Genomic DNA, 27,521 nt, shown 5'->3' with positions numbered 1-27,521 from the left:
TGAATTAAAACAGTGATATACTTTTATAAGAATAAACATACAGGTAAATGGAAACAAAAACGAGTCCATAAAATTATGTGTGCATATATTTACTTTATGCAAAAGATGACATTTAAGAACTCAGGGGAAAAGATGGCACAATTTATAAATGGTTTGGGGACTATTGACAATCTAACTGAAAAATATAAACTTCTGCCTCACACCACATACAAAAAATAAATTCTAGATAATTTAAAGAAATACAAAGGGTAACATCTATAAATTTTTTATAATCTTGCAGTGAGAAAGATCTTTTTAATCGAGATAAAAAAAAAAAACTGAAAGACATTAAAAATCCAGACAGACAGAAAAATTTAGGGCTGGGCTGGCCCTGTGGCTCACTCGGGAGAGTGCGGTGCTGATAGCGCCGAGGCCGCGGGTTCGGATCCTATATAGGGATGTTCAGTTAGCTCACTGGCTGAGCGTGGTGCGGACGACACCAAGCCAAGGGTTGCAATCCCCTTTAGGGCTGGTTAGCTCAGTTGGTTAGTGTGTGGTGCTAATTTAACACCAAGGTCCAGGGTTTGATCCCTGTACCGGCCAGCGATCAAACAAGAAAAAAAAAAAAATTGTAAAACTTCAACATGACAAAAGTGGCCATGAAAATAGTTAAAAGGGCCAAATACAGAAAAAATATTTGTATGTACAGTAATAACTGGAATGTTAAAGTATTGTACATTTTTTTTTTTAATGCTCAAAGGATATAAACAGGCAATTCACAGAAGAAACACAAAGTGTCACTAAACATAAAAGTTGCTTGTGATATTGTAAAACATATATTTGGTCTTTGTCCCACATCTCCTAGCATACTTGTACAATTCCTAAAATCCCTAGAATCTCTATAGTGACATCTTTCTGTATGCTAATGAGTTGGCTGGTGGCTGGCAGCCCCTAGGTAACTTCAAGATGGGTGCTGGTCACTGGAAAGACCAAGGCAGAGTTAGAGGGTTGGGACTTTCAGCCACACCCCCACACCTCTGGAGAGGGGGGAAGGGCTGAAGGTTAAGTCAATCATGCCTACATAATGAAGCTTCGATAAAAACTCAAAAGGACTGGGTGTGGAGAGCTTATGGATGTCTGAACACGTTGAAATTCCTGGAAGGTGGTATTCCCGGGAGGGCATGGAAGCCCCACACCCCTTCCCCCAAACCTCACCCTATGTATCTTTACATCTGTATCCTTTGTAATATTCTTTGTAATAAACTAATAAATGTAAGTTAGTGTTATCCCAAGTCTGTGAATCAGCAAATCAATCGAACCCAAGGAGGGGATTGTAGGGACCCCCAATTTATAGCTAGTCAGTCAGAAGTTCCAGAGGCTTGGACTTGCTACTGGAATCTGAAGTAGGGGGCAGTCTTGGGGACTGAACCCTCACCCTGTGGGATCTGATGCTATCTCCAGGTAGATAGTGTCAGAATTGAATGGAATTAAAGGCCACTCAGCTGGTGTCCACTGCAGAATTTGTTGCTTGCTTGCTGGTGGAAAGAAATCCCCATATTTGGTCACAGAAGTCTTTGTGTTGATTGTTGCTGAGTAGTATAGGAAAATCACTTTGGTTAGTTTATTCTTATATTCTCAGTGCTCATTCTCCAAGTAATCAGAGAAATGACACTTAAGCAACAAGGAGATATAATTTTTCACCCATCACAGTGGCACAAAATAAGAGGGTTGATAAACCTAACTTTAATGAGCACGCAGATATACAGGCACTTTCAAACCCCATAGTAGGAGTTAAATTTGTGAAGCCTTTTTGGAAGAAAATTTGGCAGAATTTTTTGAAATTAAAAATGCACAAGCCCTTTGATTCAGTTGTTCCATTTCTAGGACTCTATCCTAAAGAAAATCACTAAATGAACACAAATATGTGTGTCTGAGATGTTCACTGAAGTACTGGTCATTAAAGCAAAAATTTGGAAACGATCTAAATATACATAAGCAGAGGAGACAGTCAGTACCACTAGGGTGCATACCATACAGCTGTCTGTTCATCTGGACCTAGATAGATATCAAAGGCACACTGTTAACTTTTTTTAAAAAGAACTGGAAAATATGTATAGCATGATATATACATATAATGAATACATATAGGTGTGTTAAGCATTTCAGAAGGAGACTGGTAGGATGTATAGCCAACTATACCTCTAAAGAGGGGGGCAGAAGTTAGGTGGAGGGATGATGGAAAAGTTTTCTTTTGTATACATCTATATTCTTTGAATCTTGTACATTGTTTATTCATGTATTACTGTTGTTCTGGTTATCTATTTTGCATGACAAACACCCCAACACTTAGCGGTATAAAACAGCAGCCATTTAATTATGCCCATGGCTTTGTGGTCAGGATTTTGAGCAGGGCACAGCAGGGACAACTCATCTCTGGTCCACAATGACTGCTTGGACTGGGATGGCAGAAACAACTGGAGATGACCGAGAATCTATTTTATGTTATGTGAATGGCTTGGGCTTCCTCACAGCATGGCAGTCTCAGGTAGTCAGACTTCTTATCTAATGTTTAAAATGGAGACTTTTAACAAGAAATCCAACCTGACCTATGGTTTATAATAATCTTCACTGAAACACAGCACACCACCTTCCATTTCCTTCACCAGTCATTACGAATGTACCACATCTTTAAAAATCCTCTATTAGGCCAGTTGCCTCCTTCCAAGTTTCTTATGCCCTTCCTCAAACTAATATACAGATCACTGGTTTTCAACTTTGGCTGTATGTTAGAAACACCTGGAGAATGACAGGTAAGTCCTGGGAAAAAAAAAAAAAAAAGAGAGAGAAGAAGAAAAAAAGAAACACCCAGAGAGCTTTAAAAAATTCTGATGCCCAGATCAAATACATCAGAATCTCTAGCGGATGTGGTGCCCAGGCATCAATTTTTAAAAGGTCCCCAGGTGATTCTAATGTTGACCAAGCCTGAGAACCACCAGTCTAGATTGCAGTGCCACAGCTTCTGGAAGCATCTCCTTAATGCATGTCTGGCACAGCAACTGGTTGGTCATGTGAACGTGGTCATGGAATTGCAGGAAGCCTTGACTGACAGTGAAAGACCTCATCCTCCCTTTCCAGGGCTGACTCCCATTGCCCATGGATCCCTTCTCTAATTCTAGAGTTAGGAGACACTCTAACAATTGAGGAGCCCACATTTTGCAGCCCCCTTGCCACAGCCACCTCTCAGAATGATACATCTTTGCAGGCAGCCTTGGCCTGTGCTAGGTCTGACTCTTACCCTGCCAACCCTTTGCTCAAGAACCTCACTGAGCAAAATAGTTCAAAGGACAAAAAAAAAATCGCACTTTTGGGAATAACATAAACCCTACAAGCTACCTGCTTACTTCCCAGGGGAAGCTCTGAGATCCCACCAATAATCCCTACCCCAACAGAGATATTTGTTCCCCATCCCTACTTTTTAGGAACACTGAGAGTCAAACTCAAGGGTAGAGCCTCAGGACTGGCAACGCTGTTTCTGGGAGGTGGAAACAGAGGGCAACCCTCAAGAAGAAGGGTCGTGGGAGCAGCTGGCTGGCTGCCTGCAAGGTCTTGACACAAAGTACAAGGGACTGAGGAGTGCTCCCAGGACCATGGAGCAGACAGGACTGACGGGAGGACCTGCCAGGGCCCCTTGTGCTCCCCCCAACCTCCTGTGGCAGAACCTACAATCTTCTTCCTCCCCTTGCTGGAAAAGATTTGTTTCTGAGGCTAGAGTCAGAGCCATGTTTCAAACCAATAGCCAGAGGTAACATCGCTAATTATGCCACTTTTCTTGGAGTTGTTTTTTTTTTTAATGAAATAGTTTGTTTGTTTGTCTGGGGGGAAGGGGTGATTTGTTTTTGGTAGCTGGCCTGTACAGGGATGGGAACCTAAGACTTCAGTGTTATTAGCACCATGTTCTCCCAAGTGATAAAATGAAATCGTTTATTTTTATTTATTTATTTAATTCATTTTTTTTTTTTAAGATGACCAGTAAGGGGATCTTAACCCTTGATATGGTGTTGTCAGCACCACTCTCCCAAGTGAGCCACGGGCCAGCCCTAAAATGAAACAGTTTAAATACAAAGAACATAACAAAACCTATGTAACCACCACCCACAATTAATAAATTGCAATGCCTCTCTATTTGCTTGATTTTGTTTCTATTTTATAAAACAAAGCTCCTCTGGACTGTCCACCAGGGAGACTACGTGTGGTTTCTCCAGCATGGTGCCTTCAGGGCTCCGAGAGCAAGTTCTCCTAGCCAATAAGATGGAATCTGCAAGGCCTTTTTTTTTTTTTTTTTTGTCTTTTGTCTTTTTCCGTGTCCAGCAACGGATTGCAACCCTCAGTGTTGCCCCCGTACCGGACCGGGGACCGGCAACAGGATTGCAACCCTTGGTGTTGCTCCTGCGCCTCGCTCAGCCAGTGAGCGGGAACCGATCTGTATGTGGGATCCGAACCCTCGGGCGGGAGCGCCGCAGCGCTTCCCAAGCGGCACACTTATCCAATGCGCCACCGGGCCGGCCTGCAAGGCCTTTTATGACCTCACCTTGAAAGTCACACAGCATCTATATTTCATCATATTTCATTTGTAGAATTCATAAGCTGCCCAGATACGAGGAGGAGGAACACAGGCCCCACTTCTTGATGGGAGAAATGGCAAAGAATCCGTAGGAGACAGGCAGTGGAAGTGTGCTTCTCCCCACCCCCATGCCAAGGTGAGGGGCCTCTAGTCCTTCCCTGTTGCCCCCACCCTCTTTTACTCCTAGGAGGAAGCCCTAGTATGGGAAAGATGACTGAAGAATTACTATAAAATACAAAGCAGGGGTGGACAGGCCTCTCCTAGGGCCATTTAGTTTCATCTTCATGAAAGACCTCAAGTTTTAGGTTTTTGAAGTTACCTCTAATAAAACATCCTGTTATATTATTCTGTTGGGTGTTGAAGATGTTAGTTAAATGCAAATGTTTAAAATAAAACACAATTTTTGTGATTAATAAAATGTGGGTCCAGGCTTTGCTAGACCTCTGAGAAAGTGTGACAATAAAAACTGCAAACGATGGGTGGAGCTGACCTCCCAGTTGTCACGACACCCAGGTTTGGGGGCTGATGAGACTGATTATAAATGCTAGGAAAGGCCAAGGGCCAAGTTCACCTTCCCACCCTGTTCCACATCTGTTATGGGGCACTTCAAAGAAGGGAACAGGGAACTGGGCTGGAGGCTGAAGTCTGAGCTTTGGTTATTTCTGAGATTATTCATCCCAGATTACTAGGCTGGAAATGAGGGGATTTCAGGATGGAGACTCCTTTTAGGAATAAAGATCATGGAGTTTCCTGCAGGGCCCCATGTTTCTCAGGAATGTCATGGTGGCTGCAGGTGCAGGAGGGCAAAGTGTAATGTTTCTCCCTGTCCCACCCCCTCCATATGGTGAGCCCCTTGGGAGCTGATTCACCTATTCCCCAATTTCCTTGATTTTAGCTTAGACAACACCCTCAGCGTACTATGAAACCATCCCTGTGGATTCTGGAAGGCCACAGCTATAAAAAATCTTAATGTGGCCCCTGCAGGTACTCTCTGCTATAAGGAACAAAAACAAGTATGGAATCTCAGGGAGGATGTCCTCAGCTAGAGAAGGAGATGAGACCTTACCTAGGTCTTTTAACCTCCCTTCCTCACTGCCAGCTTTAATAGCTAGGCAGCTGTTAACAATTACTATTTAAAGATCATAGAATAGATTTAAAAACAAACAAACAAACAAACAAAAAAACCTCCTTACAAGGGAACAGGAAATACAAAAACTCAAGAGGCAGAAAAGGGAAGCAACAAGGATATAAAATAACTTGAGAGGTCCAAGACTATTCTAGACTGTGTCCTACAAATAGAACCCTTGTTTCCTGGGGCCTTTAGGATACTTAACATGTTTTATGAAATATATGTCTACAAGAAAAACCAAATGAACTTTTCAAAGCAGAAATAAACCACCTTTCAGTTTTTGATCAAGATGGCATAACAGACGATCCCCAGCATCACCCTTTCCCACAATCAACCAATTTATAACTATTAAAAAGCAACAACTGCCAAGCTGGGGCCACTAGGGCTCAGGGGAAGAGGAGAGAACTATGGAGTGCATGAAGGCAGCAGAAGCCAAGATGAAGGAAAGAAAGGATGACTCCAACCATTTTGAGCCTTCTACCACTTCAAGCCTGACTCTGGTGAGCACACGGAGCAAGAGCTGGCAAAAGCTGCAGCTGTGCCCTTCATATGAAGTTGCTTGGAGGCTACCGGGGAGAAGAGGGACTTGGTGGTCCCAGGCCAGCATGGCCACTAACAGCGTTCCTGTGGACCCACATAGGAGTGAGGGGCCACAACAATTGAAAAAAGGAGCCACTCAGAGGCCAGTGTACTGTACCTCACAAGACCTGGAAGTGCTTACAAGGTCAACAATTAAAACCTGAGCTGCACAAAAAGCCTTCCCCAGAAAATCAGTGGCAAAGCAGCAATTTAGCTCAACCACAGGGCCCAAGTGCTGGTTCCTACAGGAAGCTCCCCTATTTTAGAAGTAAGCAAAGGACACCAAGTTAGTTCCGGTGCAAAGTTTAAGTGGTAGGAATAGAGAATAATTCAACACAGAACTGACAGAAAAAACAAAAACCCCACATATCAGAGACAAAGTTCTGATATTAACCAGTAAAGGTCTAACATCACCAAAGAACACCTGTAAAACCTAGAAGGACCAGAAGCACCTCAGGCTCCCAAGCCAGGGTTAGGGGTTGGGGGCCAAGGGCCTCAGCCACACCCCCTGATGTCCACATCCAGCCCAGTGATGACCACCAAGCTGTTCCTGGAAGCACCCCAGTCTCCTCTGCAGAAATGAGAAAGGTAAAATTATATTAAGTGAAACAAGTCAGGCACAGAAAGAGAAATACCACATGTTCTCACTTATTTGTGGGAGCTAAAAATAAATAAATAAACACACGAACAAGGTGGGGGAAGAAGACACAACAATCACAACAATTCCTTGAACTTATTAAGACAAGTGAACAGATATGATGTAGTGGGGGGAGAGGGGAGAGAGGGAAGTGGAAAGAGGAACAGGTAAAGGGTCATGAAAATTGACTACAATGTATATTGAGAAGCTAAAATAAAAATAAAAAAATAAAAGATAAAATAACAAATAAATAAACAAAAAAATAAATAAATAAAAGTTGATTAGGGCAACAACAAAAAAAAAGAACTTAGGAAGTTGCCATGGTCCTTGACTATGACCCCTCTTTCCTTCTCCTCCCACCCTATCGCACTACCTTTTTTCTTCTCCCTCTCCCCGCAACTGCTCTGCAACATCTTAGAATGTAAAATAATAATAAATAAGTAAGTAAATAAATAAAAAATAGAATAAACCTCATTTTCTTTTTTCTTTTTGTTTTGGTAGCTGGCTGGTACAGGGATTGAAAAACCTCATTTTTCTATTTTTTTTTTTTTTTTTTTTAAAGATGACCGGTAAGGGGATCTCAACCCTTGGCTTGGTGTTGTCAGCACCACGCTCAGCCAGTGAGCAAACCGGCCATCCCTATATAGGATCCGAACCCGTGGCCTTGGTGTTATCAGCACCGCACTCTACCGAGTGAGCCACAGGCCGGCCTAAACCTCATTTTTCTAATCAACACATTTTTTTAAAAAGGTAAGAGAATATTTTTCTTGAACAGCTTGACTAGTTGACCAGCTCTTGGATCAAAGAGGAAATAAAAGAAAAACCTCAGGCCGGCCCGTGGCTCACTCAGGAGAGTGCGGTGCTGATAACACCAAGGCCCCGGGTTCGGATCCCATATAGAGATGGCCGGTTAGCTCACTGGCTAAGCATGGTGCTGACAACACCAAGTCAAGGGTTAAGGTCCCCTTACCAGTCATCTTTTTAAAAAAAAGAAAAAAAAAAGAAAAACCTCAATGACAAACTTTTGAAATCATCAGTGAGAAGGATATTATATATAAAAATTATGGGATGTAACTAAAGCTACACTTAGAGGGAAATTCATAGCCTTAATGCTTTTTATCATTAAACAACAAAGAATAAAAACAATATATACTGAAATTTTTGAAAGCTTATTATGTTTAGGGCCTCCACTTAAATATATATCATTTAGTCTTTACAGTACTTACAATATGGGTACTGATTTTTGCCCTTATCCTTTTAAAAGGCTCGTAACTAGATATATCCATGTAATGTTCTATGTTCCTGGTTTCCAAGAGCTATCTCACATGTTTCTTGATTCAATGCTACAAACATTCATTAAGGTTTAGTACATTCTTGGTCTTTTAAGTGATGAAGAGATGAATAATAGATGTTCCCTACCTTGTAAAAATCCAGTTGTGTGTGTGTGATGCTGATATGTGTACACTGGAAGGGCAGAAGAGGATGCAGGTTGACGTATGACTGCAACTAACCCTACCAGCTAAAATGAACTGTGCTAAATGCTAAAAATGAGGTATAAACAAAACACTGTGGGAGCACCAACAAAAGTGATTCTACTTTGGGGCAGGATTTAATGCAGTGCTTGTTGCCACAGCTCAAGGCTTATGTCATAAAGATCTTTCCAGACTTATTGAGGCGTTTCTGTGGGGAGTCATTGGAGGTTCTGTGTGTGTATGTGTATGTAAAATTTTAATATTTGTTGTTTCTGTTTTTCCCCCTTCAGAATTGTTTCTCAGATGTGGAACTGCTTGATCAAAGGGGAGAACCAGTTCAAGGTTCTTAACACACACTGCCAAATCTCTTTTCATAAAGTGTAGTGCGTGCACAAGTTCTCCCACATGTGTAGAGACATTAAGGTCTATAAAAGTCAGAAGTAAAGAAGCTTACCCCACAACTAGGGCACTTGTGAAGTTCTTCTCCTAAATGAATCCTCTGCTGCTAAGTTGCAATTTCTGAGCAACATATTTCCCACCCTGGGAACACTGGTGAGGTCTCTCTCCTGGGCTTTATTATTATTATTTTTTTTTTAGCAGTTGGCCAGTACAGAATTGGAACCCTTGAGCTTGGTGTTACCAACACTGTGCTCTAACAAACGGAGCTTCTCCTGGACTTTTTCTTATGTGGTTTATGCTTGAAAGGTTCTTCCAGGTTGGAGTTTCAGGTTTCTCTCCCTATAGAAGGGTTCTGACGATCTATAAGCTTTGCTAAGTATGAAGGGTTTCTCCACTGATTTCCTAAACGTTTATAGGATCATGGAGAGCCCTCTAAAGTAACAATGAATGGATGCATAGTATCCAGTTTCCTCTGCTTTGAAGAATTTTCATTTTCTCTCCTGATCCCAAAACCTGAGAGAAGAAATAGAAATTACAGATGTCACCCTGTCCAGAGGGAAAAAAAGAGTTGTATTAAACCATTAAAAGTAAGACAGAAACTACTAAATAGAATCCCAAAGCTTTTTACTCCAATTAAGGCTGAATTTTTCTTTCCTTACCTCATTTCTAAACAGCACTCACCTATCTTGCAGTCAAGTCATTGTTTCATTTCCTTGGAATCCTGTGATTCTTCTACCCGTGGTTCTTCTCAGCTCCAACGGGAAGTGCAGGCCAGGTTTTGGAACTAGATATCCTGGCCAAAAGAAAGATAGAAAGCATGATAGTTTGGGTCATCCCCAGTTTTTCCTGAGTTCAAGCTGATTTCTGGGACAGATGGCCTCTCTTTATCTATTTCCTTCTCAATTAAGATGATTTCACCTGAAGGCTCTTACAGGCAATTTTTCAATATTAGAACAAAACCAAAATAAGGGGAAGATCCTTTTGTGATCAAAAGGTATTGATTTAAGGGTATTCTCCTCCAATCTACAGAAGAGGAGTGAATTAATTATGCATTGAAGTCAATGCACTGAATTAGTTTTACTTCATCTTTTACATAATAGAATTATCTAAGAACCAAAATATGAAGTAAATCTTCCTAAAATTCTGACTGTATTAAAACCAAGAATAATTGTTTTATTGGGTCCCCAAAGAAGAGAGAGAGGTAAAAGTGGCAATTATGAAATTATGCCCTGGATTAATTTAAGATATTTTCAAATGGAAATTGGCATTTGAACTGGCTTGGTTGGTACCAGCAAAAACAGTCTTTATATGTTTGTTTTAGCTGAAGTCTAGAAGTGTATTATCTTGATATTAACCAAAACAACTACCTAACAGTGTTTCTCTCAATCCAAAGACGACTAAAATTTTGGAGACAAAACCTTCAGTTCGCTGTCCCACTGTGTCCTGCCATTCCTTCCCTCTCTCACAGAGTTATGGTTGCACCCTCTTTCTTTTTTTTTTTTTTTTTTGTCTTTTTTACTGACCAGTAACGGGATCGCAACCCTCGGCGCCGAGCCCCCACCGCGCTCAGCCAGTGAGCGGGAACCGGTCTCCACATGGGATCCGAACCCTCAGTGGGAGCACCGCCGCGCTCTCAAGCGGCGCACTCTCCAGTGCGCCATTGGGCCGGCCCAGCACCCTCTTTCCATGTCCCTTCCTCATACCTCAAAGTTTACTGGTCTGCACTAAAATGTGGGTTGGTAAACAGTGATTTAATCCAAACAGAAGAAATTATTTAAATATTAATACAGTAATTAATTTATAGCTTTTAGCCAACATCCATGATGGTTCATTTAATAAAAACTCTATCTTCAAGAAGAGATAAGTCTGAGGAAATATTTTTTTAAAAATCATGAAAATATTTCTGTAGTCATAATCTTTCAGTTTTCCTATGTGGTCAACAGTTGTTCATTTTTTTTTTTTTGTCTTTTGTCTTTTTTTCCGTGTCCGGCAACGGATCGCAACCCTCGGCGTTGCTCCCGCGCCTCGCTCAGCCAGTGAGCGGGAACCAGTCTGTATGTGGGATCCGAACCCTCGGGCGGGAGCGCCGCTGCGCTTCCCAAGCGGCGCACTATCCAGTGCGCCACCGGGCCGGCCCAACAGTTGTTCATTTTTTGAAGGGCATCATGGCACTTCCATTTGTCTGGGATGTAGGATGGCTCAAAAATGTGAGAAAACAGTATGTTACACACAGACTCTTGATATAGGAGCATCTAGGTTCAAGAAACATTCTTCTTTAACTGTAGAGCTGATCTCTGATGCAAAGCCACCCGAAAAGGGAGCCTCATGACTGATTAGCAGTTACCCCTCGAAAATGTTTAGATATTAACATTACCAAACAATATTAGTAAGTTAGTTTGGTTAATTTTAAAATGAAGGAAATTTTAAATTTCAGTACATTTTATCAAAATATAGGAAGTGGAGCAAAATGCCTTATTTTATATTTTCATAGGGAAAGGGCAATATATTTCAGATTAATAAAAATAAAATGTGTTTCAAATGTAATGCCATTTAAATCCACTATTTTTTTTTTTTTTTTTTTTTAAAGAGATGACCGGTAAGGGGATCTCAACCCTTGGTGCTGTCAGCACCACGCTCAGCCAGTGAGCAAACCGGCCATCCCTATATGGGATCCGAACCCATGGCCTTGGTGTTATCAGCACCGCACTCTACCGAGTGAGCCACGGGCCGGCCCTAAATCCACTATTTTGATTATGACTGGATTTCAAAGCTAAGAGTGGGATCAAAGAGTATAATGAAGTACAGGTAAAAGGAAACCCTAAGTCACAGATCAAAGGAAAGCTGTAGTCAAGTAAAAGTGGGAAGAAACTGGGGAGAGTGGCAAGCAGCACAGGCTTAGGGTGGCAGAAGCTGGGAGGACTAGCTAATCCTAAAATGAAAGGCAAGAATAGCATTTCAGAATGACCAGAGCTGCTCATTTGTCTGCTCCCACCCCACAGAGCAGACTTAATGCTGTAGATTTCATCAAGTGTCACTTTGAAAACTAGGCACAGACAACTGCCCCCTTTAGTGCAAGGGAATCTGTAAGACCTAGTTAAGGACTTGTATTAGTCAGGATTCTCCAGAGAGACAGAATCAATAGGATATGTTATAATTATATGAGAGGGATTTATTAGGGGAATTAGCTCACGTGGCTATGAAGAAAAGTCCCACGATAGGCTGTCTATAAACTGGATGTCGGTAGCATCGCTCCATCCAAGTCCAAGGCCTCAGAACCAGGGAAGCTGATGGTGTCCTTGGTGTAAGTTCTGGAACCCAAAAGCTGAAGAGTCTCAAGCTCTTATGTCCATGGACAAGAGAGAAGAGTGTATCCCAGCTCCAGCGGATTGAGAGAAAGCTTTATCTCTTTCCTCTGTCTTTTGTTCTTTCCAGACCCCCAGTGGATTGGATGGCTCTCACCCACACTGAGGGTGGGTCTTTCACACCCAGGCCACTCAGACTCTCACACTAATCTCTGCGGAAACACCCTCATGGACACACCTGAAAAGATTGCTTTACCAGGTTTCTCAGCATTCCTTCATCTAACCAAGTTGACATCTAGAATTAACCTTCACAGGACTGAAAGCAGCCTTGGAGGCAGTCTAGTATCCATGTAACCTAAAACCAGGGGTAGTAGGGGTTCTTTATCTCAGATTCAAATGTGTCTTTCTCTGTAACAATCAGGGAGCCGCCTTCTGCTGAGGACAAGAAAATATAAGAATGGAGAATCAGTAGTCATTACAAGAAGGCATGCTCACTTCCGTTAACTTACTTTTCACCAAAGCCCTAAAGTTGCAATTCTTAAATCTTTTTGGTGGTTTTGAGAACTTGATGAAAGCTATGGACTTCCTAGAAAATACACATACACATGCAATTTTGTATAGAAAATCAAAAGGTTTATAAGGTCTCCAAACCCATCCATGGACCTTCTAGAACTGCACTAACCAATATGGTATCCACCTGGTAATATTTAGCAACACTAGCTCCATCTTAATTGCTCAATAGCACAACATCACAGAAAGTTCTATTGGATAGCGGTGCTCTAGAATTTCATGGATTCCAGGTTAAGAACCCCAAATCCCAAATGAACCCCTATAGATTTGCTGGCCTGTAACCCCTCTCTCAGTCAAATAACAGCTATTTCTTCTGTTTATAGGTAGTCCACAGATAAATTAAGAAATACTACCAGTAATTTTGAATAACCCTGAAAGATCATCCACCTTTAAGTATCCATTAATAGCCTAAAATCAAAGGGAATTTAGACAGCAAATGATTAATCCCTCATCCTTCCTATCTCAAGGTATGTGTAGTTCCATAAACATTCTCATACCCCACATTCTGCAATAATTATCCGAGTGGCTTTTTTTAATGAATAGGGCAAGCTTTCAGGAATTCGCTGTGCATTCGTAACAGCTACTATTTATTGAGTTTATACCATGCGCCAGGTACTGTTCTAAGCAGCTTACATATCTTAGCTCATTTAATCCTGACCCACTGTTATGTGGTGGGTATAGCATTACCCTCTCAAAACAGATGAGAGAAATGAAGTTTGGGCTCAGTGAGATTAAATAACTTTCCTGAGATCAAATAGTAAATGCCAGAGAAATGGTTATAAGGTTAGCATATATAATCTTTTGGAAGAGGAATGTCTAAAAACATCAAGATGGTCTCAGGAGGATGTGAGGTCACGTCTCAACAAGGTTTTCCTACACGGACCTATACCTGCCCATGTGTTATGGGGCCTCTAGCTCCGTATTTGCCATGACAGCCTGCGGACCTGTCCTCTTCCCTGCAGCAGAACAAGAAAAAAAACAACAAAAAACTCAAAAATTCTTTCCACCCAGTCATCCAAAATAGATCATCTTCAACGCCATATTACCCTTTCCCATTATGGCAGCCTGAACTTTAGAGACAGACCAGCTGTGTGATCCCAGGCTAAGGACCTAACTGGCCCTCGGTGTCGTTATCTGTGACAAGGCGCTGACAACAGCAATCACTTCGTACAAGTTTGTGTCCTGAGGATCCAACTGCATCGGGAACAGGCTGTCACGAGTTACTGCTACGACGCTTCCATGTGCCGATCTCAGGGGCTGAGGGTGCTGGAGGGAACGCACGCCTGGGCGGCCCTCCCCGCGCTGACACAGAGCCCACAGCCGCGCCGGGCAGGGAACGGGCCCTCCGGCTTTCCTCGCGTTCGCCGCTAAGGAGGAAAGCTAGGAGGACGATGAACGGCGATCCATCCTGCCCGCGCAGGGCTGAGATGCCAGCGCGACACGTCCCGGGAAAGTTTTAAATCCGCTCTAAAACCGCAGGCCGGTAGGGCGGACCGGGCGCCGAGGGAATCGCCGCAGGGTACGTCCCGCACACCCCCCAGCCACGCCCCTCCCGCCCCCAGCGCCACAGGGGACGCCAGCTCCAGCCCACCCGGCTCTGGGTCGCTCGCGGCGTTCACCCAGAGCGCAAGCGCAGAGGTGGGCGCAAGCGCAGGCGCAGTCGTGGCGCTGCGGTTTGGACTGCACCTCCCGGCAGGCTCCGCACCTCTGGACCCGCGGCGCGCTGACAGGGCGGGGCGGCAGGCTCCCCGGCCTCCGGGCGGTGCCGAGCGGAAGGCGGAGTGGACCCTGGTGAAACGCTCCCCTGCCAGCCCGGAGTAACCGAGGCGCGTGGGGACTGCCTTGGGAAGGGATGTCCTGGGGGAACTTGTTAACAGTTCAGATTTCCGGGCCTCACTCCGACACTCTGACGCACTGGATCTCGCGTGGCTCGGGGATTTGTATTTTAAAAAGCTTTCCTGCGGTACTCAGACCCGAGCCGTCCACCGGTCACACCCGCCTTGGGATTATTTTCCTCTCTGGGTCCTGGAGGCTCCGCCCCCAAAGCCTCCGTGGATCAGTGGCTCGCCCCATGGTCCCGCCCCTCGCCTCCAATTGGTCCCCGATCGTCCCGTCCCCTCAATCAACTATTCCCTTTTCGTTGGTCGGTGGTGAGTCTGTGGCGAGACCTGACCCAATGGGCGCTAGAGTTCGCAAAACGTAACCCGGAAGATGGTCCCGAGCAGGCGCCTTTGGTTTGTGGACGCCCAGCTCGCGCTCCGGGACTTCCGGCGTGGGCGCTGAGGGCCGGGCCCTTCTTGGATCCCGGACTTTGGGGAAACGCGGCCCTGGGTTCCTACCTCTGGGAAGTTCTGGCGAGGGCGGGCCACTGGTCCGGCGCGGCTGTGCCCGGGACCGGTTGAGGCCAAGGCGCCGGAGTCGGCTGCGCCCCGACTGGAGCTGGAATCCTCGGCCGGAATTGGAGCCCGGGCCCCCCAGCTCCTGCCGACGCGGTCCATCCTTGCTCGGGGCTCGGGGCTCGGGGCCCCGGGGCGCCTTCCTAGGCGGGCGCGGCTGGTTTCGGCGCCAAGGCGCGCCGGGGGCCTGACGATGGCGTCGGGCTTGGGTTCCCAGGAACGGGAAGGGCTCCTGATAGTGAAACTGGAAGAGGACTGCGCGTGGAGCCAGGAGCTGCTCCCGCCCGACACAGGGCCCAGCCCCGAGGCTTCTCACCTGCGCTTCAGACGGTTCCGCTTCCAAGAGGCCGCTGGTCCCCGGGAAGCCCTCAGCCGGCTCCAGGAGCTTTGCCATGGGTGGCTGCGGCCTGAGATGCGCACCAAGGAGCAGATCCTGGAGCTGCTGGTGCTTGAGCAGTTCCTGACCATCCTGCCCCAGGAGATCCAGAGCAGGGTGCAGGAGCTGCACCCGGAGAGCGGCGAGGAAGCGGTGACACTTGTGGAGGATGTGCAGAGAGAGCTTGGGAGACTGAGGCAACAGGTGAGAGAAAGCTGTTTTATCTGCGGTTTGTTTGGCCCCGAGGACTGGGACATCGCGCTGACCTAGTTCCGCTGTGGAATTTACTTAGTTGACCTGAGTATACTTTATGAGGGCTACAGGCCTTTTTGCACTTTAATCTGTAACACTCATTCTCCAGACTTTCTCCAAATGAACAGAGTGAACAGTGGAGTGCCCCGTTTTCCACACGGAGGAGATCCTGTGGTAATAGTGGGAGCCGTGGAGTTAGATCGCCAGTGTTCAAATCCTCACTCTAAGTACTAGCTTTATGACTTTGGGCAAGTTATTTGATCTCTTTAGGCCTCAGTTTTTCCATTGCTAAAATGAGGATAATAAAATATTTTCTAGGGCTACATTGAAGGTTAGAAGAAAAAGCAGCATGTAAAGTTTTGATCACACTACTGGTGTTTAATACCTGTTAGCTATTGCATTAGGGTCAACAGTCTGGGCTCCTCTGCAGGGTTGGGTGTCAGTTAAGCATGAACTTAGAAAAACAATTTGGCTCTGAGATTCTGAGGTGCGCCCCAGGGCCACCCAAGTTTAGCTTATATATTAGTGAGGAATAGAAGCATCTAGAAAAGGTGGGGGGAGAGAAAAGGGAATGAGTGTGTGGAAGGTGTGCACTGGGAGTGGAACCTCCCCTTTCCCCCTCCCATTTTCACTCATGCACATGGGATCAAGAAAGTCTTTAGTGTAAACCATCCCTCTCTCTTGCTGGGTCCAAAGGGAGAGCCTGTGGTTCTGTTGAAGGCTTGCCCTCAGAACCCTGTACTGATTTCCCTTCCTATTGGGCCCTGTTGTTGATGATGAGTGATGTGGGTTGGTTCCCAGGTCACAAACCATGGGCGGGGAACAGAAGTGCTTTTGGAGGAGCCTTTGCCTCTGGAAACAGCACGAGAGTCACCGAGCTTCAAGCTGGAGCCAATGGACACTGAGCGAAGCCCTGGCCCCAGGCTGCAGGAGCTGCTAGGCCCCAGCCCCAAAAGGGACCCCCAGGCTGTAAAGGAGAGGGGTGAGGAACAGTTATCTGGGCAGCTTGGGGGAGGTGGGGCTTTGGGGTTGCCCTTGACACAGTAGTATGGAGCACAGGTGTCATGTAGAAGGAATTTCTGAAGATTCTCAGATGTGGAGTGAAAGACCTAGAAGTGTTGGTTTGGGTTCTCTAAGGGTGGGGGGAAGGAGGGACATCTCTTAGTAGAGCCATTTTGTATGCAGAACAGAGTCAATTTAGAGCTAGGTGAATGATGGGGTTTTGGAGTGATGAAGGCCAGTAGGGAAGACCTCAACCAGATTTTGGATATCACTTTATTATGCCTCGGTTGCCTTCTTTTGTTTAACATTCAATCCTAAGAGCAGAGATTGGGTGTTGGGGAGTGGATACTGTGTTGTACTATTCCTTGGCTTGCCAAGAGTTAGGAATGCCATTCTCATCATGATTTCTATCACCTTCAGCATTATCTGCTCCCTGGCTTTCTCTCTTTCCTCCTGAAGGGAATATGGAAGACAAAGAGATGACTGGGCCCCAGGTGATGTGGAAGTTCCCATTGTCTCCCTCCCCCAGCACCCTTCCTCCTCTCCTGGAGTCTTCCTCTTGGGGGGTGGGGGTGTCATTCTGCCACTTGGAGGATTGTTTCTCCCTCACCACAAGCATCTCCCCCACCTTCTTTGTCTCCTCCACACCTCCCTTATAAGCCTGACATCTTTCATCCCCATGACATGTGTCCTTGGCACCCCTGGGTTTTGCCTCTTTAACCCACAACTCTGCTTGAATTGTTCTTGGTGCATCAGGGGCTGAAGGAGATCTTCTGCTGTTTCAGTTGCCTGAGAGCTTAGAGGACGTGGCAGTGTACATCTCCCAGGAGGAGTGGGGACATCAGGATCCCAGTAAGAGGGACCTCTCCAGGAACACGTTGCAGGAGAGTTATGAGAATGTGGACTCACTAGGTAAGGATTTCTTTTCCAGGGATGATGACTGTGCAGTTTTTCACGAGGGTCCTGTCCCCTAGGACACTCACCTCCTGGACATAAGGTCTAGAGTTCTGCCAAGAAGCCTCCATAGGAGACCTGCTATTGTACAAAGTCCACTGCACTAGGATGAGTTAAACATCTGACAAGTGGCAAAGTTGGCACAATTACAGGCAGCCCTGGACTCAAGCCTCAGCTGTCAGAGTCTAAGGAAGGGAGTCTGAACCATAGTGGACTTTGTAGGGCAGAGTAAATCAAATCCAGTGACACCTACCCACATTACATGCTTGGTGTCCTAGGATGCTTGGGGAGCTCTAAGTCCTGGATTCCTTGTAGTTTTAAGATGCATACTCTTCTGAGCTCACTTATGTTTCCTGTGCTCCATTAGTATTTCTAGGCCTCTCCCCAAAGTCAGAAATTTCAGGAACACTGGCACCAACATTCCTAGCTCTCACAGACTATAAAATTCAGGAAGCAGGGAAGGCCTTGTGGAAATTAGAAAACAATGTATATATCCAAAACGGGCCAAGAAAACATAAATTAAGATGTATTTATGTGCTTAACTATTATGCAGAGATTAGAAATGATGTCTGTGAAACATAAAAAACTAATAGTTGGATTTAGGGTATACAAGTATTTATTGTAAAATTCCCTCAACTTTTCTGTGTATGCATGAAAATTCTCATAGTAACAAGTTGGGGGAAGTCTATTAGAAAACAATATAAAACAAGACTGTGCATTATGGTTATAGCTATGTTGAAGCACACACCAGTCAAAGAGACACACAGCTATAAACCCATTTGCACTAATTCTCCAAAGGGGTTACTAGTGGTTTTTTGTTTCCCCTCATCGGAACCATCTTCCAGGTTTTTCATATCACCTTTCCACTGCTGTGACACCCAAAGTTGAATATAGCTGTTTCAGTGAGTGCTAAATGGAAAGAGAAGATCAGATCAGAGTTTGTTTGCTGGAACTAAACTTCTGTTTGAGTCCATGTTTGCTGGAGGTTTTTGGGTTTTTTTAGCATAGTACAAAAATGACATTTTGGGGTTTCAATCTCTCAGGCCTCTTAGAGCCTCGGGTCATTTTCTTTTCTTCTTTGGCGGCTGGCCGGTATAGGGATCCAAACCTGTGACCTTGGTGTTATAAGGCTGCTCTCTAACCAGCTGAGCTAACCAACCAGCTGCAGTTCCTTTTCTGATTGTCCATCTTGTTGTATTTTCTCCTTGTGGAGTTGCCCAGTCCAACTTAGTTCTATTTTATGTGTAAGAGTCAAGGCTCTTTTATAATATTAAACTGATTCTTCAAGGAAGTGACCACCCTGTCTGTGTTCATTTTATTGTTATTTTAATTACAGAAGTGTACATTCTCATTACAAAATAAATTCCAAGTACTATAAAAGTGTAAAAGAAAAAAGCCATAGTCTCCCTAACTTCTTTCACTAGAGGTAACCACTGTGAACAGTTTAGTGTATATTCTAAGTAACTGCTGTCAGACTTAATGAGCAGTCTGTATCTAGCCACTGAGAGCAGGGAACAAGACTATCTTTGTTTCTCCTGCTTTGTAGGGGAAATTGGTCATATAAAAATCTACTTCTTTCATTCTGAACAGAGTCTCACATTCCCAGTCAGGAGGCCCTAAGCACCCAGGTGGAACAAGGAGGAAAGCCATGGGGTGCCAGTGTCCAGAGTTGGAAGGACGGCCTAAGCCCCAGAAGTGCAGCTCCAGGTAAAGAGTAAAGATGAGCAGCCTGCCCAGCAAGGCTCCTGCAGTTGAGAGTGCAGCCTTTGAGGGTTTGGGGCAGGGCCTGCCCACCACAGCTGCAAGAAAAGAACATTACTTCCTGTGTCCCCACTACCTACTCTGATCTCAGGGAGGTGAATGAGGAACCCAGGGTGCAGTCCATGAGAAGGCACTCGCTCTGGGGCTCACCTGCCCCATCCTAGTCCCAGCCCACTCCATCCCACCCATTCCTGAATGGTGGAAGCCAGAGACACAGTGGGAGAGTGGCGGGGAGGCCCCAAGAAGGGAATTCCAAGACTGGTCTGAGCTTGCTTGAGAGATGGCTCCACCCCTTATCCTGATGCCTCTCTGAAGTACTTTACCTATAGGGAGAAGATAAGAATCTGAGGTAGAACTAATCTTTCTGGGCTTTGGGTGTAACGGGCAGTAGAAGATGTGTGGAATTTTCTTTTCTCCAGTGTAGAAATAATGTAGGGGTTTGGTTTCTCTCTCTCTCTGCCAGGGGAAGAGAAATTTGAGAACTGGAAAGAAAGTGCTCCTTCTGTTTCCCCTGAGAACACCCACCCTCAGGCTCTGCTCCCTGGCCAGGCCAGAGGGGAGGTGCCCTGGAGTCCTGAGCAGGGAAGACCTCGTGATAGGGCAGAAGGGCATTGGGAGTCTTCCCCAGAGGATCGAATGGAGCAGTCCTTAGCAGGAGTCACAAGTTGCAGAGAACTGGGGCAACCAAAGGAACTACAGCCAAAGAAACTCCATTTATGCCCCTTGTGCGGCAAAAATTTCTCTAACAACTCGAACCTAATCAGGCACCAGAGAATACATGCAGCAGAAAGACTGTGTATGGGTGTAGAGTGCAGTGAAATCTTTGGTGGAAGCTCACACTTTCTGTCGCTACACAGAGCACACCTGGGAGAGGAAGCCCATAAGTGCCTTGAATGTGGAAAGTGCTTCAGTCAGAATACCCACTTAACTCGTCATCAGCGCACCCACACTGGCGAGAAGCCCTATCAGTGTAACATATGTGGAAAAAGCTTCTCTTGCAACTCCAACCTCCACAGGCACCAGAGGACGCACACAGGGGAGAAGCCCTACAAGTGCCCCGAGTGTGGGGAGATCTTTGCTCACAGTTCCAACCTCCTTCGGCACCAGAGGATTCACACCGGAGAGAGACCCTATAAGTGTCCCGAGTGTGGGAAAAGTTTCTCTCGGAGTTCACACCTCATCATTCACGAAAGAACTCATGAAAAGGAGAGACTTTACCCCTTCTCTGAGTGTGGGGAAGCCATGAATGACAGCACCCCGTTTCTCACAAACCGTGGAGCCCACAAGGCAGAGAAGAAACTCTTTGAGTGTTTGACTTGTGGGAAAAGCTTCCGACAGGCCATGCACCTCACCAGACATCAGAGAACGCATACAGGAGAGAAACCATATAAATGTACCCTTTGTGGGGAAAACTTCTCTCACAGATCCAATTTAATCAGGCACCAAAGAATTCACACGGGAGAAAAACCCTATACCTGTCATGAGTGTGGAGACAGTTTCTCTCATAGTTCCAATCGGATTCGTCACCTGAGAACCCATACAGGAGAGAGACCCTATAAATGTTCTGAATGTGGAGAAAGCTTTTCTCGGAGCTCACGCCTTGTGAGTCATCAGAGAACTCACACGGGTTAGAAACAATAGGATTTCTCTTTGCTCCAGATAGGGTGGCTATTCAGAGGGTCCTGTTGTCAAGAAGTGGTATTCCTTGCCTAGCCAACCACATCACCTCTGTGCTTTTCAGGTAATTAATGTAAAGAGGAAATGGGAGCTCATTGTGAAGGAGGTGCAGAGACAGCAAAGGATTAGCACAGAACTAAAAAGGAGGTCTGCCTGCACCAGTAAGGATGGTGAGTCTTTGAGGTGACCTGCTCAAGGCAGAATTCTCTATTGAATCCGTCCTGTCCCAACGTGCATCACACCTGGGTATATTCAGCCAAGGTGTGATTTGGGCGCCTTACTGTGTCCATTATTTATCCCAACAACTTTGTGATCTTTTTGTTACTACTTCCTCACTTGGGACCTTCTACAGAAACCAAGTCTCCTGGGAAGCTAGCTAGAGGTCAACATAAGACTGTGGTGAGTTGCAACTGTACTGAAAGCAAGCCCTGGCTGGGAAGCCATGGGCAGTCCAAGTCAGCCAACACAGTGCCCCTTAATGGCCTGACAGTAGTGCCCATGGCAGACCACACATGTAAATGTGACCTCAGACAAAGAGACAGAGGCCTAAGTAAAATAGTAAGGTGGGATTTGTAGGTCAACCCAGAAATTGGCAGAGGAAATAGTTGAATTTGTCTCCCCTTTGCAGAGATTGAGACTTTCCTCTACCAGTGTCAAAAACAGGTAACAGAGCTCTGGAGACTTGTTCTAGGGTAGAGGGTTCCACAGAAGATGGATTCCCTAGGAAACTTTGAAAACGTGGATCCTAGGGAAATTAGGGATTGTGTCCTTGTTAAATAAGTTTGGATTGGAGTAAATATCTTCAGGAAACATGAATGTGTATGAATCTTCATTGAAGACCTTTGTCTTGACCCCCCATGCTGCCCTCTGCCATGGTCAGAGGCCCTGCTTTCTCTTTGTGGACTTACTGGGTTTGTCAGGTTCTGACAAAGGTGGCAGCAGACAGGCTGAGGCAGGGTGTGGGCCTAGCAGGCTCCAGGCTGGGAGGGCTATGTGGTAACAAAGGGTCAAGCTGAATGGCTGCTCAGGGGTGATATTCCTGTAGGGTGTCTAAAAAGCATTCTTTCCTTCTGTGGTGTAGAGCAGTAAAAATTTTTTGATTCTTTGTTTAGAATGTTTACGTTCTTGGGCCGGCCCATGGCTCACTTGGGAGAGTGTGGTACTGATAACACCAAGGCCGCGGGTTCGGATCCCTATATAGGGATGGCCAGTTAGCTCACTTGGGAGAGTGTGGTGCTGACAACACCAAGTCAAGGGTTAAGATCCCCTTACCGGTCATCTTTAAATATTCTTAGGAAGTAACTCAGGAAGATCCAGCTCTTCAAGATATTTTGGTCTTGCAGTTGGTTCTCAGGAGAGAAGCTAAGGGGGTCCTAATGTAACTTATTGATCATTAATGGTGGGAAGATATAGGGGAAGGCAAAATTATTAGGGGAAGGCATGTTTTAGAATGGGGAATCAGGGGCCGGCCCGTGGCTCACTCGGGAGAGTGCGGTGCTGATAACACCAAGGCCCCGGGTTCGGATCCCACATAGGGATGGCCGGTTTGCTCACTGGCTGAGTGTGGTGCTGACAACACCAAGTCAAGGGTTAAGATCCCCTTACTGGTCATCTTTTAAAAAAAAAAAAAGAATGGGGAATCAGAAATAGTTTCAGATCTATCTATGGGAAAGAGAATACCAGGAAGTATTCTAGAGTAGGAAGTTTGATACCAGGAAAATATCTTCAGGATATGGCCCTGGAGGACAGTAACTAACTAGATGTTCTTTGGAAGAAAAAGATGATGAAACAATCCATTATCAACAGGCCATCATATATAGCAATTTTAGGTGAAGGAAACAAGCCTGCACTCCTCCCTTTCCTTATCAACCCTGCCTCAGTCTAGTATTTTTCCTTTCTGGGCCTATTTTTAAAGATCTCACTGCTTCCTTTCTCCTATCCACCTTGTTTACAGAAGGAGGGCAGTGGTAGTGTGGGAACTGAGGGGGGTGAGGATTAGAGAGAAATTAAGGTAGGATCAGTAATGGTAGGAGCAGGACCAAGGTCTAGTGGAGCAGGGCAGGGCTGATGTGGCTGCTGATGCCATGAATTGGGTGGGGTGGTGTAAAGCTGATGCTACCACTAAGCACTCTGGTTAAGATGGCAGTTTATGTGGATTGTAAATCTCAGAATGGAAAAGCACACCTCCCTTTCTTCCTCTCTCCCTCCCCTGTATAACATCAATCATGCAGATCTTACGATGTGGTCCAACTGGGGTTACACTTTCTTGAAGCATTGCAGCTTGAAGCTAGAACAATGAGGACCACCAGGTATTCACCCTATGCACTAAAAAGGCTTTCCAGCAGGACCCTTCACCAAATCCCCAATTTAGCTCCCCTTCTAGCACACTTCACATGCATAGCTGTTCTCAGCCTTGTTTTAATGAGACAATGTCACAAAATATTGTACTGTGCCTAGCATGTAAAAAGTACTCATTTATTTGTGTCAACTGTGGACAGATAATACTGGCAAAAGATTTCCTTCTAGGCACCTAGCAGTGAGGTCAATGTAAAACCACACTGGCAGGAATTTCAAGGGAGCAGTCTGCTGCTGACAGGATTGATGGCTTCTCCTTCCCTTGTAGTCATATTTCAAAGAGCAAGTCCAAGTCCCTTACTGCAGGCTCCCATGAGGTCATTGCAAGGGATGACCAAGTTAGTGCTTTTTACATTCATATGTTTACTCACTAGTCCTCTTGTAAAAGAAGTCAAGACAGATTTCAACCAGCTTTTATGTCAAAGAGAGACTGATGTCAGGACAATAAGGACTCTGGCCCCTAAATCCAAATAGGTACAAAGGAGATTTGGGAGACATGGACTGACCCTGAGCAATAGCCACACATCCTTTTAGCAAAGGTAGCACATGAGACCAGCAGAAAGGCTTCTGGGTGGAGAATCAGTACCACATTTAACCAATGTGAAAAGGCCTGGCAGAGCCAGACTAAAAGCTAAAACAGCAGGCCAGGGAACAATGAGAACAAAGCCAAAGGTGGAGTGGAGACTGGAAGAAGTGTTTAAAAAGCACTGAATTGTGGGGGGGTTTTTTTTGTTGTTGTTTCCACAAAAACCCATCAGAAGTCACTGAGAATTTTTACTGCAGTAATGAAAGAATTTGTGGCTCTCATTATCATAATCTGAAATTTAAAGTTTTAGACTCAGCACCTTTTAAAGAATGAGTTCACTGTTGAATAATTTATCAACTAATACAATTTTGGAATGTGCAAAATCACCATTGCTTTAAGACTTGTAATTTTTGTAAGTGCTTCACAAACATTTGAAACAACCAAGTCATGTAAAGGGTTTTAATGTGTTACAGGAGAACTAACTAGCAAATTTATTAGCACTAGAAGACTTCTTAACTTTTCTTTGGGTGTCAGGAGCTCAAGAAGAGCAAGATGAATTAAAGCAAAAGTGCATTTATTGGAAACATTTTCCTCTATCGTTCAATCCAGCTTGCAAACACTGCTGATTAAATGGTGACTTCCATTTTTGAAAGGGAGACTGACATTTCCTTCAGATCATATAATTTTTTTTTTCTTTGATAGGGCCAGGTCATGAAGAAGGATCATAATTTTTATTAAAAGGTGCTAAGTTTAGCCTGACTGGTACACAGTGAAGTGCCAGGGGACATGATCTAGGTAAATTCAGGACTCAGACTACCAAGAAATTCTGACAAATCTTCCAGTTAATGTTAATACTTTCAATTTGTCACTGAGACACCCTGAATGTCCCAAAATATTCGATCAAATCTGGTGGCTCACAAGCATCCAAACCTGCTCCAAGAAGAGAGTAATATGTCTCCAGGCAGTGAGGGTGGGGAAAGGAGAATACTAAGAAGTATCTTTCTGAAATCCAGGAGTATGTTCTTGGACATGAAGAAGAGTTGTGCTTGTCCATCCTCACTCCCCAGGTGAAGCTGCCCCTGAGAGGATCCCTGACCTACTGGGCTTCCCGGAGAGGGGGGGGTCTCGCTTAAGTTTAGGGGTTCTGCCCTAGCAATCGGAATGAGAGTGGGTTGCCTGGGTTTCTCGGAGAAGCTCTAAGCCTCAGGACGAGTTCCAAAACCAAAGATCCCAGTGCTTTCCCAAGCCCGGGCAAAGCAAGCGCACCTGTGCTTCCGCAGCTCGGCCTTCTCTCAGCTTCCGGCGGGCGAGTCTGACGGAGACCACTGCGGAGCAGGGCCCGGGGCCGGCTGCGGCCAGACGCCCCTCCCCGCCTCCGCGCAGTCCCGGGCGGGTCGGACCCCGCGGTCGCAGCAGTCGCAGAAGGGTGTCGCGCTGCCTGACTCCTTGCTGGGCCCTCGCGGTCCTGCAGGAGGCGGGGAGGGCGGAGCGCGGTGCCAGGCGCTCGGAGCTGGGCTGAGCGGGTGCGGACCCCGGGAAAGACATCCAAGGGCCCGGCCCGCAGGCCGCCTCCAGGAGTTGGGTCTCTGTCTAAATGCAGTGGGAAACCCACGAAGGGTCTTGCGGGGGCGGGGGGAGGGCGCTCCTCCTCCTTTTAGTTCGCTGGCCCAGGCACGGGGAAAGGAGATAGAGGGATCCTGGGCCAGGAGGGGCAGTAAGGAGGGAGTGGAGACTAGAGTGGAGAGAGACTCAGGAGGTAGAGCCGTTAGGACCTTACGTGGACCCAGACCAAAGTTTAAAGTAGTAAATGTCTCCCGAGGTGACTGAGAATCTGGCCCTCACCTGTCTTCCCTGTCAGATGCCCCTAAGACAACCACTGGGGGCCTGGCAGCCTCCCAGGGAGATGCACGCTCCGCCTGCGTTCATGCTCCCCAGGCTTTCTAGCCCAGCTCAAGTCACACAAGACCCTCAGATGCCTTCCCTGCTATCCAAGTGCCCTCAAAGGCCCTCCCTACACTCACCTTACCTCAGGCCCTTATGCGGCCCTCATGCGTCCAGTGGTGGCTTGTTCCTCTTCGCTTTGTTACTCAGGTCTAAATCTCCAGTACCACGCTTATTGTCTTGTACACGGAACATGGCGAAGCTTCCAGAATCAATGAATACTAATGAGAATGGGTGTGACTCGGTTATCCATTCTGGGAATTTATTACCATTGAAAAAGAATAAAGACGTTTGATGCAAAAACCCAAATTAAAAGGAACTAGAGATATGTCCAGTGTCTTCATCTAACATCCTGCTCAACTTTTTCCACAATTCATTCTATCCCAGGCTTGAAAGGTCTCTCGAAGGAGGCAAAACATCAAACTCTAGGGATAATTACTCTCCCTCACCCCACCCCCAGCTTGCTGTCATTCTGGACAAATCTTAAAAAAACAGGTCAAGCTTCTTGATGTTAAAGGTCTCCCAGCTTCCACTAGGCTGCAGACTGAATAAACCATGGAAGCGTAAGCAAGCATAGACTGAGTGTTAAAAGGATGCTGGGTGGCAATGTTATTTTTTTTTTCTGTAAGTTCTGGGTAATAAAATTAAGACATTAAAAAAACCCTACTGAATTAATTTACAAGGTAAAAATATCAGCAAATCGGGCCGGCCCGTGGCTCACTCAGGAGAGTGCGGTGCTGATAACACCAAGGCCCCTGGTTCGGATCCCATATAGGGATGGCCGGTTTGCTCACTGGGTGAGCGTGGTGCTGACACCACCAAGTCAAGGGTTAAGATCCCCTTACCGGCCATCTTTTAAAAAATATATATATATATCAGCAATAACTAATTATAATAAAAAAGGACCCCACTCACAACAACAAAACTACCTAGGAAAAACAAAAAATATGAGGATTCTATTAACACAAAACTACATTTACAACTTGAATGGAGAAAAATAAATGTAAATTCTTCCCACATTAATTTTACTTGAATTATGATGAAATCCTCAATTCTCAAGTCTCTGAAGAGAGAGTTGGTGTGTGTCTGGGGGAGACTTGAATAAATTTTATGCTGAAGTTGATTCGGAAGAATGAACAGGTAAGAAGAGCTCGTACGTTTTTGAAAATGGAGAGTAAGTGGGCATTTGCCTTATGTTAAAACAGATATTAATCAGTGATTAAAATGGTAAGGTACTAGAGCAAAAGTAGATCGTATAACTTCGTATAATGTATGCTATACGAAGTTATTACGCCCTTTGTGGGGAAAACTTCTCTCACAGATCCAATTTAATCAGGCACCAAAGAATTCACACGGGAGAAAAACCCTATACCTGTCATGAGTGTGGAGACAGTTTCTCTCATAGTTCCAATCGGATTCGTCACCTGAGAACCCATACAGGAGAGAGACCCTATAAATGTTCTGAATGTGGAGAAAGCTTTTCTCGGAGCTCACGCCTTGTGAGTCATCAGAGAACTCACACGGGTTAGAAACAATAGGATTTCTCTTTGCTCCAGATAGGGTGGCTATTTTTTGTCTTTTTTCATGTCCGGC

At 45.4% G+C, this 27,521-nt stretch overlaps 1 protein-coding gene and 1 long non-coding RNA gene across 2 annotated transcripts; one reads left to right on the top strand and one right to left on the bottom strand.

Moving 5' to 3' along the window:
* Positions 1-6,785: 6,785 nt before the first annotated feature.
* LOC103592294 lies at positions 6,786-12,149 on the bottom strand. Its single transcript, XR_550654.1, has 4 exons — positions 12,007-12,149; positions 9,498-9,609; positions 8,872-9,329; positions 6,786-6,879 (listed from the first exon to the last, which is right to left on the bottom strand). It is a non-coding gene; the product is annotated as an uncharacterized LOC103592294 (long non-coding RNA).
* A 2,801-nt stretch (positions 12,150-14,950) lies between these two features.
* ZNF263 (zinc finger protein 263) lies at positions 14,951-21,922 on the top strand. Its single transcript, XM_008574954.1, has 6 exons — positions 14,951-15,664; positions 16,514-16,694; positions 17,135-17,208; positions 17,500-17,626; positions 19,259-19,375; positions 19,893-21,922. The coding sequence occupies exons 1-6, from the start codon at positions 15,278-15,280 to the stop codon at positions 21,059-21,061; spliced, it is 2,055 nt and encodes a 684-aa protein (XP_008573176.1). The 5' UTR covers positions 14,951-15,277; the 3' UTR covers positions 21,062-21,922.
* The last annotated feature ends 5,599 nt before the right edge of the window (positions 21,923-27,521 follow it).

This window comes from Galeopterus variegatus, unplaced genomic scaffold, assembly GCF_000696425.1.
Source record: "Galeopterus variegatus unplaced genomic scaffold, G_variegatus-3.0.2 Scaffold1120, whole genome shotgun sequence".
In the NCBI taxonomy this organism is placed as follows: Eukaryota; Metazoa; Chordata; class Mammalia; order Dermoptera; family Cynocephalidae; genus Galeopterus; species Galeopterus variegatus.
The sequence above is the reverse complement of the archived record's forward strand: the minus strand, read 5'-3'. Positions and strand labels throughout refer to the sequence as shown.